Source organism: Tubulanus polymorphus, chromosome 2, assembly GCF_964204645.1.
Source record: "Tubulanus polymorphus chromosome 2, tnTubPoly1.2, whole genome shotgun sequence".
In the NCBI taxonomy this organism is placed as follows: Eukaryota; Metazoa; Nemertea; class Palaeonemertea; order Tubulaniformes; family Tubulanidae; genus Tubulanus; species Tubulanus polymorphus.
Genome location: NC_134026.1, coordinates 16,519,987 through 16,535,035, shown reverse-complemented (window position 1 = coordinate 16,535,035; position 15,049 = coordinate 16,519,987). Strand labels below are relative to the sequence as shown.

The 15,049-nt window shown below is 27.6% G+C and overlaps 1 protein-coding gene across 1 annotated transcript in view; it reads left to right on the top strand.

The window, feature by feature from the left end:
- Positions 1 to 5,067, top strand: part of LOC141898669 (uncharacterized) — a 127,171-nt gene extending 122,104 nt beyond the window's left edge. The window contains exon 18 of the mRNA XM_074784704.1: positions 4,923 to 5,067. Coding sequence (XP_074640805.1) covers positions 4,923 to 5,005 — 83 coding nt within the window. The 3' untranslated portion in view covers positions 5,006 to 5,067. The remainder of the gene's footprint in view (positions 1 to 4,922) is intronic.
- Positions 5,068 to 15,049: the final 9,982 nt, after the last annotated feature.

The following is a 15,049-nucleotide window of genomic DNA, read 5'->3' as shown; positions in this document are numbered from 1 at the left end:
GTACTCGCGTTGATTGACAAACAAAACCAGAAAAACCGGAAAAACCAGAGCAACTGTCCGAAAGATAATGTCGCAAGAGCAGACTTGAAGTTGGCTATGGAAGTTTTTCAGCGCAAATGTTACTTATTCTACTTGCGGTAGGATTGTCGATTTGTCCAGGGCAATGCATCCTCCCTCGGCAGGTATTCGCACCAATCAGATTGCTCGTTGTATAATCGCTGAGATAAATTTCACGGAAGAACAATAAATCGGAAAACTCGGGCTAAAATAAAACGGGATATCTGATTGGCTGATAATGACATCATTTAAGCTGCACGTGTAGCTGCGCACTCGGTCTAGTGTGGCAGGGTTTCGCACCGGCGTGGCAATCTCGATGCCACCAGATTCGAATCCCTGTCGGGGAAGGATGGGGACGATGCGAAGATTGCATAAATTCGGTAATGTTGGAAACACGGCAACCCAGCTAATAAACTTTATCACCTTAAATCAGTCGACATTAAATCTAGCCAGAAATGGCTCGATGATGCTGATTTTGGTGAGAATACGAATGATCAGAGTGAGAAGCGTGCGTGAAAATCAAAAAAGCTTGGAACGACGTCATTTATGCTAACTGTTGGTGTATCTCTACACTAGACAGAACTACCAAAACATGCAATCACAATGCAAGATGCCTACAGCCAAGTAGGCACACCTCCCAAGTATAATTTAGCAGCCATTTTAATACTAGCTAGGGAAATATCACCCTCCATTAATATAGATCGATTGTTTTATGAATGGCGTGTATATTTAAAATGAAATTATTCCAGATGAATGGTATGAGAACGATGGTGAGCTGATTCAGATAGATTCATTATTACGTTACGAGATGATGTTGGTAGTATCAAATTTGCAAACATTTAGAAATTGTTAAATCGGCACTTATATTAACTCACGAAAATGCTGCGCGGGCATTCTCGGAATCTTGAAATAGTTTGTCAAAGGCTTGAGATATCAGCAAATGGTATTTATACAACCAGGGATGATTTGAAGTTATTTGACGGACATCAAAATAAAATGCTTATTCCGCCTGTATTCATTCAACTGGGCGGAAGTTCATGCACATTACATCACTGATTGGAAGAGGGAAAATATATATATATATATATATATATATATATATATATATATATATATATATATATATATATATATATATATATATATATATATGTGACCTTTGGTATGAACCCCTATATTCCTATATACTAACGGATTAGTGATTTCAGCAGATTCTAGGAGTATTGCAGTTTAATATATGGATAATCTCTAATGATTTCAAGGAACCATATATATATATATATATATATATATATATATATATATATATATATATATATATATATATATATATATATATATATATATATATCCATATATATCCATATATATATATATATATATATATATATATATATATATATATATATTACACCTTATTTATAAAAATCAACAGAATATTAAATCAATTAATATGCTTTCAGGTTTAGTTTCTTTTTCAATTTAGTCATTAAAACAGATGTTTTTTTTATAAATAAGGTGTAATATTTCTAATACCTTACTCTCACTCATTTTTATAGTTAAAATATATAAAATAAATGAAATTAAAAGATGCTGTTTTAATCCTCTAATTCTTTTAAATCATTAAATTTTTTATTTCGATGATTGTTTCCATTTAACTTCTTTAACTTTTTACTCAATTTCATGGACACGAAACCGTTTAGACTTAATGGGAACTGAAGTCAGACGTGTCTCTAATTTGAACTTAAATATTAACGACTAGAGATTTGACATGAGTATACATTGACAGCCATTTTACTTAGGCTTTATAATGATATGAAGTGAGTGATACAAGCGTCTTGTTCAACGTAATCCATAAACAAAGCGCATCCGAATATCTCCAGGTAACACTTCTGGAATATCCACGAATTAAAAACTGATTTGAAAGTATTCAAGAACTGCAATGCTCGAATGTCCAAAATGTCCAGAGTTTGCATCCACTAAGGAAAAACTCTGTCTTGTTAAGGTATGAATCCATGTGACTGTGCTGATCTTGTAGCACAGCCTAGATAGCTAGTATACCAGTCCTTTATTCATAGTTGAAACCTAAAGAGTGAAAAACAAAAATCTTAAGGAATGAGCAAGATATTTTCAAAATTACCTACTTAAAATCTTAGTGTCTATGAATGAAACAGTCTCAATATCATAAAAATGGTGAAATGATGTATTAGAATATGAATTTCCAGTTTCCTATAACCCTACTATTGACAAAGAAAACGTCTTGTTGGCCTAAATTCTCTTCTTATTGGCCTAATTTCGCCATGTGACAAAGAAAATGAATTATAGATTGTACATAACACTAAGTTTTCATATGATCACTTAGTAGTTAAAACTTGTATTTAGCTATTGAATTCTTAATAACGAGATGAATGGCGATTTTGTCATGAAATATTCTGTAGTGAAAACAGGAAATGAATGTCTCGAATGTATTGACTAACTTTTACCTGAAGTGGTGATTGAAGAAAAATCTGAAAATTGGCCTGAGTGGATTGCAGATCAGTGGTATACAAATCTAGGCCTCATATTTTGATCTACCGGCCAAATCATTACGATTTAAAATCATGAGTATATGTTGTAAGATTCCCTATTCTAAAAATGTGCTGATATAAATATTTGTTCAGAAACGAGGGTAACTATGATCCTCTAATGGAATAGAAATTGCGGGTTCTTTGAAGAACCTTTCGCTCACCCAAGAACCCCTTTATACGATGAAGAACCCTTTTAGGTGCTGAAGAACCCCAAGGTTCCACGAAGAACTCATAAAAACTATGAGCCTATAGTTCTAAGAGTATAGTCGTTGGGTGGTCTATTCACTGAGGTCAATGAAAAATTTAAAAACAAGAAAACAAACTATGATAGAACGAAGGAAAAGGCGTTACACGTTTTGTGAAGTATACATTGATAACTGAGTTTACCTAACATGATATCTAATGTTCAGTACATAAATACTTGCGAGGGGTAGGTTGTTTTTGTTGTACCTACACATCGTTTGCTGAATGATTAAAAGTATATTCGATCTAGGGGATCTGTATCGTTCAACTTTATTGAATTTTCGAAAATAAATCATTAGATGAATTGCTTCATTTAACATTTCTGGTTTTTATTACGGTAAAGTATAGGGTCTACATGTCTCAAATTGGCTTCACGTGGACCACCCATAGTCTGACTTAGGGAGCATCTCAAAATGTCAATAGTTCCCTCATTTAGAATAAGTGTCTAATTGGTTTTAACCCCCCCCCCTTTGATTAGACACATGCCAAAGTTGGAACTATTGATTTACTAATGAGAGACCACGAGACAAAGATAAGACATTCTCACGAGTGTTCAAAACTTTTAATTGAAGAATAGATTAGCAAAATTACAAGTGGAAAACCTATTCAACTCTAATAGACTTTATAAACAAAATCAAATATATCTAAACCAACAGCATCTAAAAGAGAGGCGGTTAAATCTACTGCTTGTAATATATATATTTGAAACTGCAATTCAATTCAACGTTATCTTTATTGCTCCGCATTAACTCGATAGTTCGGCAGTCGTGATGAATCCGTGGGAGGCCTCCATCCCACCCCCTTCCGCGAGTGATCCTAATTGAAGCAACTATCGAAAGTTTGAGATGCTCCCTAAGTCAGTAACCATATTGGACAAGTTTCGATTATATAGAATAATGCAAGAAACAAAATATGTGGCAATTTTACATTGGAGGACTTCAACTCTCCAGTATTCTTTAAACGCGCAGGTACATTTGTCTGTCACAACAAGACTGAAAATGAGGACTAGCGAAAAAGGATGGTATGATGTCATGAGATTGAATCTAGTCAATTTTTGACAAAGTTTAGGTTAGGATTCTTTTTTGAGATAAAATTGTGTCAATTTTCCTTATCACATCCATTAAGATTGTTTTCCTGTTAATTCTCATATAACGTGGTCAAGAATTCCAAACATCCTATACGTAATTTTAAAGGCTCTTATTACCCTACATTCGTATGAAAACAAGGCTGGGATATCGCCATCGTCGTCGCCATAATTCACCTAGTCGTGCAGTCTCGTAGTCGACCAGTCACCCGGTTAGCGCAGTTGGCCAGTCATCCAGTCGTCCAGCTGTTATGAAATAGGGGTTTTACAGCTTGATAGTTTGAAAATGTGTATCTTATAATTATCTGTCAAATACTACTACTATTCAATTCAATAATACTTCTCCGATATTCTCTACTCATATCTACTCAAATATCAAGTAACCGTATCTGTCACGAAGAACTGTCAAAAGCTAATTGAGTCCTGAGGCTGACTGGAGAGACAAACAATAAGGATCGTCTGCGAGTCGTGAAAATAAAGCGTAAAGGCCGACTTGCGTTATCTAATAAGATTGATGGTTTTACGTAAAAATAAGTATTCTCGTCAAATCCATATTTTTTGAAAGATAGTAGTTAACGCTCTCCTCCTCAGATTGCTGTCGACTGGTTGACGAGAGTACAGCCTTCTACTGACCGTGAATAACAAAGAAAACACAGCCCTCGTTAATTCGTTTCACAGATCGTTATACATTTCAGCGGTAGTGTCGATATTTGAGACTATATATGCATACATTCAGCAATTCAATTCATTTCATATTGGAATTGTTGCATGGTTCGAACCACATACCGCAAAGTTGTTTCTCATATTGTCAGACTTTCAAGCATTTCATTGCGGTGGATCGAAATTAAGAATGTGGAGGGAAAACTTTCTTTTGTTATGAAGAGTGAGCACAGTAGGTGCGATGTCTTATGGTATGGTTAATTTACAACCTGTGCGATACGGCTGTTAGAGGCGCCTAAATTTCTTTTCAGATATCAACGAATGCAAAGGCACCCATGTATGTTTTACCGGCGGAAACTGTATGAACTTGGATGGTTCTTACACGTGTACCTGAGGATCAACTCCAAGTCATTGTCTATGTACACATAAATAAAGCAGAAAATGGTGCAAAATTAATTCGATTTATCGTCCATGATTTATCTCCTTTACGTTCTTCTTCTTAAAACCCGGTCAATCGTCCTCGGCCAATTAGATGGACGTATTGGTCGTTTCTAATTCATGTAGAAACCTCTACGAGCTCTGCCATTAAGTAAGAACCCGGTTCTATTTCGTGTAGCAATCGACCATGTGACAACCCGTCCGACCAAGCCTTAACCACCTAAGGTACGAGGGATTGATATGGAGGCCTGCATTTCATTAGCTAGTTTGGTTGGTATTCGTCTAATGTATCCTACTTTCTAAAAAATGATGGGTGCTTACTTACACCCTTTTTTGACATTCGGCTCGCACACTCGAATTTATTTTTTATTTTTTACTCACTCACCCCTTCAACCTTTGATATGAAACAACTAAACCCCTATTACTCTTAAAATATTCATATATATGAATAAAATATAAATGAATAACTTCTAAAATCAATTCTAGTAAAAAATTTAGTAATGGAAGCAAATTAGTACTACTGTTCAACATGTAATATCAATATAGATAAATCCCAAAAATCAAGACACAATAAAACTAAAACACATTTAGAGAATAAATTGAAACTAGAATATAAAGAGGATGTATTAGAAACTAAATTAAAATAATTAAAGAATGAAAAAGAAACATATAAATGTGATACATGTAATCAATCATTCAGTGATAAAAGATGTTATAATGAACATTTATAATGAACATTTAAAATCTAAAAGCCATATTAGAAATATGAATAATGATAACTTATTTTCATTATTTAACATTAAAAATTATATCTCAGCAACAAATTTAGTGTATGGAAGACAATATAAAATTGATAATATTTCTATAATCAATCAAATATTATCAAATGAAGCATATTTAATTATTGAACTGATAGATAATGGAATCAAAAATCCTAACATATTTAATACAGTTTTAAATCATTAAGGAACTTTAGATGAAAAAATTATAAATATTCTTGAAACTCCTTTCAATGCAAGAAATGATGATTTAATACTTTCTAGAGGTTGCAATAATTTGATTAACTTAAGAATTGAAAAAAAAATTATATTATTTAAATTTTGATGATAAACCAATTATCTATAATGAAAATTCATCAATTATTGGTATTCAATGTGAATTAGATAATGAAAAATCATTTAAAAATGTTGGAACTCAATGCAACTTAGATAATGAAATTGTTACGCCTAAATATAATCCTAATGAAAGCGTTTTATGTAATTGTGGAAAATATTATACTCGAGGCAATAAATCACACCATCTTCAATCAAAATATCATAACTCCAAATATGGAAATCAATTTAGTAAAAAAATTTGATATTAAAATGGAACCAGAACAACCTCAAACTATCAATATTACAAATAACGCTGGTGTTATAAATATATACTACAAGAAGTGTTCTAAGTGTGAATTAGATAAATTAGCTTTAACAGAATTTAGTAAGCGTAAGATTAGCAAAGATGGTTTTCAATATTGCTGTAAAACTTGCACTAAACTATATACCAAACAATATCGAGAAGATAATATAGAACATTATAATTATTATATGGCAGAATATATGAGAGAAAGATATCAAACAGATCTTAATTTGAGATTGAAGATCTAGATTAACACAATTATTCAACAAAGAAACACATTCAGAAACTCTATCTAATTTGTTGGGTTGTTCAGATGAATTTCTCAAATCATGGATTATATTTCAATTCGATGATAAAATGAATATAGATAATTATGGTGAATACATTCATATTGATCATACATTACCGATATCTAAATTTAACATGAATGATGAATACAATAAAAAACTTATTTGGGGTTGGAAAAATTTAAGACCTCTTGAAAAGAAAGAAAATCAAATCAAATCTAATAAACTAGATTTACAGTTATATTTAGAACAGTTAACAAAGGCAAAGAAATTTATTGATCAATGGAACAATGACCCAAATAATGGACAATACGTTGAGTCTTTAATGAGTGGTTAAAGAATAATAGAATTTAAATAAAAAGTATTAAAAATTACATATCTTCAACTAGCTAGTATTAGTTATTGTTTTTTTAATATTTTCTTTTCAAAAAAGAATACTTTATATCACAAATAAAAAATACTAAAAAAACAATGACTAATACTAAAATTCTTTACCTTTAACTAAGCTAGTATTAATCTAAAGAGATACTGGTATCATTTTATAATACTTATAATATTTTTCTTATTAAATTTCTCTAATATAAATGTCAAAGAAATCGAGTAAGAAAAGGATTGATATTGAAAAAACATTAGATGATTTAGGCATTAGTGATAATAAGGATATTACAACCAAAATTGAAAATAATATTCAAGTTAATTGTAATATATATTATGAATACTACTTATATTGTAAACACCATCTTGAATTACTAATTGTTAGTGGTAAATGTAATCAGTTTATCGGGAAAATAATAACTTTTCAAGAATTAGACTCTATGAAACCCGATAAAGTAATAAAATATTTTAAGATTTATGAAGAAGCTAGATTGGCTAGAATAAATGATTCTTTTTCAGATGGTATTGTCAAATGTTATTCTAAGTTATGTAACCAGTTAATACCAATTGATGATGAAAATAAATTATATAGTGATTTGAAAAATGACTACTTAGTTATGACTGAATTACAAAAATGGGTTGGTTATGCTTCATTTCAATTAGGATCGGTTATGACGTTAATTTCTACTGGTGTCATAACATTTTCGAACATCAAACCTATGGAATATAAATCAGGTAAGAACGAAACAGATGACGCTGTACTACAACCAAACGGCGAAACAGAAAATGAATCAGAACAAAAATTAACTAAAATAAATGAGTGATGGCGTTAAGAAAAATCCCAGATCCGAGAAACAAATTAAATGGGCAAGAGAATTAGGTAAAAGATCTTCAGAATTAAAAAAAGCTAAGAAAAAGAAATTAACTGATATAAATGAATCACTGAAATTATCTGTTATTGATTCAAATAATAATCCATCTAATTCTTCTAATTCTTCTAATAGTGGAAGAAATAATTACTTATATATTACAATTGGGTAAATCACAATTATTATATTATCCGGTGTAATATATAAATCAAAATTCAAATCTGATGATAAAGATGATTCCAATGATGATAAACCTATCATACCAGAAAATAAGTCAAATCATAAAGCCGTTGAAACTAAATCTAAATTATTATTAATGGATTAAAAGATGAAAAAAGAACAATATTTAAGAGAGTTATATTATAACCCAGAAAGTGAAGTATCATATTCTAACGTTTCAGAATTATGGAATAGAATTAATAGTTAGTAGTAATTGCTCCTAATATTTCATTTACAGTGTTTGATCCTAATATTTTATTAGCATCGGTTAAATCTAATTCATCTTTATTAGGTGTTGCTAATAATAAATCTTCATATAATTCTTTACCATTTACTTTTTTATTTGAAACAAATTTTGTAACATATTTAAATGGGTGTTCTATAAATTCTCTTAAACCAACACGTTCTATTACATTAGTAATATGTACCTTTGTATTATATGTTTATTATTAGATGTAGAAGGTATTACATTATTAGATGTAGAAGGTATTACATTATTAGATGTAGAAGGTATTACATTATTATTATCAATTACATTACTTAAATTATCAACAACACCACTTTTATTATTATCGATTTCTATTAGTTTAGTTTTATAAATTTTGAAAATAGGATCAAATATCAAAGCTATATTACAAGGTATTACATAATATAAACCATCATTATTTTCATGTGTATCGATGTATGGAATGTGTTTATATACTTTACCTCCTTCCATTTATTATATAAATTTTTATTAAAGTTAAAATTTTAATACATAACACTATTTAATTGAGAATTTACAATATTTAATTGCGCGTCAGATATAATATAAATGTGCATTTTAAAATTTTTGTCTCCTCTTTTCTTTTGCATGAATAATTGTATTCCATCTTTAGTGTTCTGTAATTTTTTTCCAGAACCATGTAATGAATTATCCTCTGTTGTTCTAAAATCTAATCATAATGCATATTTATTGCCGGTATAATAATCAATTTGATTAATATTACAATTTTCAGATGATTTTACTTTTTCATTGATAAAATGTTTTCTAATTTCTGGCCATTGATCTATCATTCTCATTCCTTGACAAAATATTTTATTTGCTATTCCTTCGATAGTTATTTCTACTTTTGTTATTTCAGGATTATAATAATTATCAACATTTATTGCACCATAAGTATATGTTGCAATGGTAAAAAATATTAATATACCTTTAATAGATCTTCTTGGGAAGTTAATATTCTCATTTATAATTTTATCATTTGCATTAATAGTTACAGTTTTAAATTTATCAATATAATCATATAATAATGAAAATCGTTGATTGTATTTAGTTTGAATTATACTTGAAATATTTTCATCAGTTACTGTGTCATATTCTAAACATATATTCGATAATTTATAACCCATATCTTTAACAACGCTAGATAATACAATTTCATTTACAAGAGAAAATGTTATTTCTAATATAACATCTTCTTGAATTGCATATTTATATAAAGGCGCATTATTATTTATCAATTCAAAGTCTAATGGAATTTTATATTTGCTTCCATATATACTTTTTATCAATTTATGTATAGCATTAGTTAATATTGCATTATGCGCTTCTGATCTTAATTTATTTTGGTTTTCTGATTGGATTCCTTGAAATATATTATTTCTGTTTTCTTTAGTTAACCATAAATCTTTATAATGCATAAATAAATTATAATCATCTAATGAGAAAACTGTTTCTGGACCAATCTTTATTGTTAATCTTTTAATCAAATATCTTCCAACATTATCGACAACATAATTATTATTATTACCGGTTACTTTTATATCGGCTGATAAATAAATACTATTTGGAACATAAAAAGTATTTTGTGTTAATCGAGGAATTCTAACATATAAAGTTTCATCGGGATTAATATTAGAAGGGTTATGAGTAATAATATGATGTGATCTTTCTGCTTTAATAGCATTAGATATTCTATGATTCTTAGAAGGATTGATATAACTCCCACTCATTTATTTAACAAAAAAAATTAATTATTTATTTTTTATCATGTTTACTAACCCAAAAATAATTGCACTTACAACTGTAATTTAGTATTAATATTAGCAATTTCAACAGATGATTCTTGCATACCTTTAATTTCTCTACGTGCGTTTTCAGGAAATGCTTCTAATTTATCATAAGTTAAATCAATTAATCCTTTTTCTAGTAAAGACTGTATTCGATTTATTCCAGTTTCAACACCAGATGTATCTGATATACTATTCATCAGTTCTTCTGCATCACTTAATCTATCAATTTGTTTATTATTTAATTCAAGATTATAATACCATGAATCATTTTTAAATTCTAAATTATTCATGAAAAATGGGTCATCTTTTAAAATTTGTTCTACAACACCTTCTGAATCAATTTCATCTATTACAACTTTTGGTAATAATTCGTTAACAATTGTATCTGTTACTCTAGATTTCATTTTATATAATTCCATGGGTTTATCAGGATATTCTTTTTGTTGTTTTTCTAATAGTTTCATAAATTCTTTGCTTTCTGTTCTAGTTGAAATTCTACCACTTTCAGGAGCTTTTAAATATTTAATTAATTTTTCACGTAATTCGGTATTAATTCCATCATAATCATCATCATAATCATCATCATAATCATCATCTTCACTTAAATTAGTATTACGTCCTGGCTCATTACCGTCATTACTTGTTTCATCAAAATTAGGTGGTTGTTCATCACTTATACCGGGAGCGTCACCAAAAGTATCAATTCCAATATCTTCTCCGCCTTCTGCCATTTACATAATAAAAAATTAAAATTTAAAATATAATATTCCTCCGATTACAATTCCTATACAATTTATAGCTAATTTAGTATTTTCATGGGATTTATTATCATCATTTAGTTTAATTATTTCATGTTGAATATTATCAGTTTTTATATTTTTTGATGTATTGTAATCTTTTATTTTAGAATCATTATTTAATTTAATATTCTTAGTTTTAGTTTCTGTTGATTGAATATGTTTTTTATTTTTTTCACCTTCCATTAATTTTGGAGCAGTAATAATCTTTTTATTTATATCATTTAATCCAAATGAATTATTTATTGTTGCAGTTTTAATTAGATTATTATAACCAATTATATTTCCCATCTTTAATACTAAATCATTAGAAATAATAAATAGATTAGGGCCTATACAATAATTTAATCTAATATGTGATTTATCTAGATAATTTTGATATCTTACAATGTTTTCTGGAATCGATCTATTTTTATCATTAAGGAATTGAATCTTCAAATAATACTTTGAATTGTTTCTGCGCATCGAATGAAGTGTTATCATTTCCAACTATTGGTGATCTTGTTTCAACTTGCGCACCTAAAATACATATCAAATAAGTTCTAATGGATTGATTTATTCTTTGTATACCAGCTTTAGTAAAACCTTCACTATTTTCTAAAATGAAATAAACCCAACCATTATTATTTTGTTGTTGTATATTATTATAATATTTTGGTAATTCATTCGAATTTAGTGTTCTTATATCTGAATTTGTCATTATTTTTCCAAATTCTTTAGTATATAATATTCCTAATCCACCCATTGTTCCAATTTTTGCTCTAAAATCTTTATTTGAATTAATATTAAATTCATTACATATTTTATAAAACTTAGAAAAATTAATATTATTATTCAATTCTTTAAAATATTTTGAACCTGGTAAAGGACATTCTAATTCATCTAATATTAATTTTATTTGAAAATAAATATGAAATCTAAAAAGTGATAACATCAATGGTAAACTTGGTTTGTTTAAATGATCATTCCAACTAATTCCACATCCTGTTGTTGCGCAATAAACAGCAAAATTTAATTGGTTCTGCCAATACTTCATATTAGATTTTAATAATCATTGTTTTGCCTCATTTAAATTTTTTAAATTAATTTCATAAACATGAAATATATTTTCCATCTTTACATGAAAATTATTACTTTCAGTAACATAAATATATAAATCAATTAATGAATTTAAAACTTCATTTCTAAATGAAATATCTTTATTAAAATCTATTGCAGGAATATTATATTTAATAGATTTATTATATTGGAAAGCTTTTGGAAAACTATCTGCCATTTATATAATTAAAAAATTAATAATTAACTAATTCTTTTAATAATTTATCTTGTTCTTCAACTGTTATATGACCATTTAAACTTATTATATAATCTAGTGTATTCTTTAATTTATTAATTTCTTTTATATTAGTTTTAATTTTTTCTTTATTACTTTTTATATTCAATTTTGAACTTATACCAGTTAAAACACTTAAATCTTAATCCTAACACACCAATTGATATAGCTAAAGGTGTTAATGGACTGAATATTGCTAGAAATGTTATTACAGAACTAATTGTAACCGAACCACTTATAATCAAATAATATATAATTTTACTTTTTAAATATTTTTTCTTTTTAACTTTTAAATCACTTTCAAATTCTAATATTTGTTTTTCTACATATATTTTTAATTTAGTTTTATTTATATCATGAGGAATAATATCAATATTATCATCCATTTATTTAACAAAAAAATTACTAATTAGTAAATCTATACGCTACAAATATATTAATAACTGTTCCACCTAAAATCCATATTATTTCATATTTCTTCTGTTCTTGGGGTATGATAACTATTACTTGGGGTATAATAATCTGATATTGTAGGTTTATGTAGATGTAATTTTTCTTTATTGGTTACCGCGTTATATAAACTCATTGCATCATCAACTGATTGAAAATCTCTATGTGAAATCTTCTGATCATATAATTCCTTGTTAATATAATCCATATAGTTTTGTCTCTTTTCTCTATATTCTTCTGCTGCTTTATTGTATTTCTCTTCTGCTGCTTTATTGTATTTCTCTAATGCTAAGTTATGTCTTTTTTGTTCTGTTATGATCCATTTTTATCAATATGTTTAAATAAATAACCACCACCAGTAAATGCTAAAGCGTTAACAATTGCCGATCCTATAATAGTTATAACTGCAGAAGCCATTTATTTAGTAAAATAATTACGCATTTATATGGGAGGAATATATTTTTGTTTTTCCAAATAATCAATAGTTAAATTAGATAAAGTTACTGCTAATGTTAATTTTAAGATATCATTTATATCAAATCTATCAACATTAACACTTCCCGTTTTGAATACTTTTTTTAAATACCATTGAATAACCAACAGTTCCAACTGATAGTAATGCTCCATTATATAATCCAGTTATTATCCACTTATTATCACTCATTTATTTATCAAAAAAATTACTATCTTCAAAATATTTAGTTATCTTAGTGATGATTAATTCAACATTTATTTCATTACTAGTTTCATTTGTATATATTTCAATTATCATTTTTTTTAATATCATCGATGATAAAATATTCATCTAATTCATAAAATCTTAAAGATTCTCTAATTAAATTAGTAATCTTTTCTACATCTAAAGTTTCTTTATCTATTGTTGTTTTATACTCAAATGTTGTTTCATTAGAAAATGCAATATATTTAATATGTATAATTACATCATTAATGTTAAATTTCATTTCTTTCTCACGTTTAAAATCAAACCCAAAACATATACTCGGTCCAACAGTTATATTCATTTATATAATGAAAAAATTACTCTCTACATCTTATAACTAATTCATAAATTACAGGAAAGTTATTCAAATCAATTAAGTATCCATTGTGATTTCTTATTTCTAATTTAAAATTATTAAATTGAGGAATACAAGGTTTAAAATCACATTCAGCTAAATTATAATTTATTTTCGTTCCAAATTGTTTAACATTTTTTAATGGTAAAATATTTAATACACTAGAATTACAGATTGTATCTTTAGTTGCTTCAAATGTTTTTGTAGGATCAATTAAATTGCAATAAATATAAAAGTGCGTAAAAGTCATTACATTTGAATTACCATCTACGTTTCCTGTAACAGTATCTGGTACAATTCCTAACAGTTTAGCTATAGGTTTTTTTTAACCATAAATGCATGTTGACTTTCATCATGTAACTTTATTTTAATTTTATTTGTGCTATCACTTATGCTATAAATCTAATTATAAATTTATCTTCACTTCTAATTTTCAACCGTGCTCTTCTATTAATTTCTTGAGCTAATGTATCTGAATTATATAATCCTGGTTTTAAAATTAGATGAAACCATTTATTTACATTTCTAATATGAATTAAAAAAGTATTATCTTCAATAGTTTTATTCGATATATTGTAAAAAGAATTACATAAACCTATATTTACTAATTTTAAATCTACACAATTCTTAAATTCTCTATCTAATTGTACTAGTAAATTATGTGATTTATAATTTGTAAGTTTTCTAGAATCAACAAATATTCTGTATTCTTTTAATTCTACCATTTATTTTACATATTTTATTCGAAATCTATTTCATGGTGCCCTTTTTCATTCTTACCTTTTGTATATGAAATAGAAATCTCCAGAACATAATTCTGCTAGATCTTCACTTGATAATCTATGAAATCTATCAGGTAAATATGTTCTGAATTTATATGTATTTCCTTTTAATCCTTCATATTCTAAGTGTATAACTAATTTCATCTCCATATTTGTTAGTAACTGTATCAATATTTGTAATTAGATATTTCTTATGGATTATTAATTCTTTTAACTTCTTAAATTTATAATCTACTGATTTGACATTTGAAGTATCTTTTATTCTATCTAGAAATAATTTGTTGTTCTCACTGTGTGTTTGTTTACTCTCCATTTATAATTCATATTTTTGTTAAAATTTGATTAACACGTTATAATTC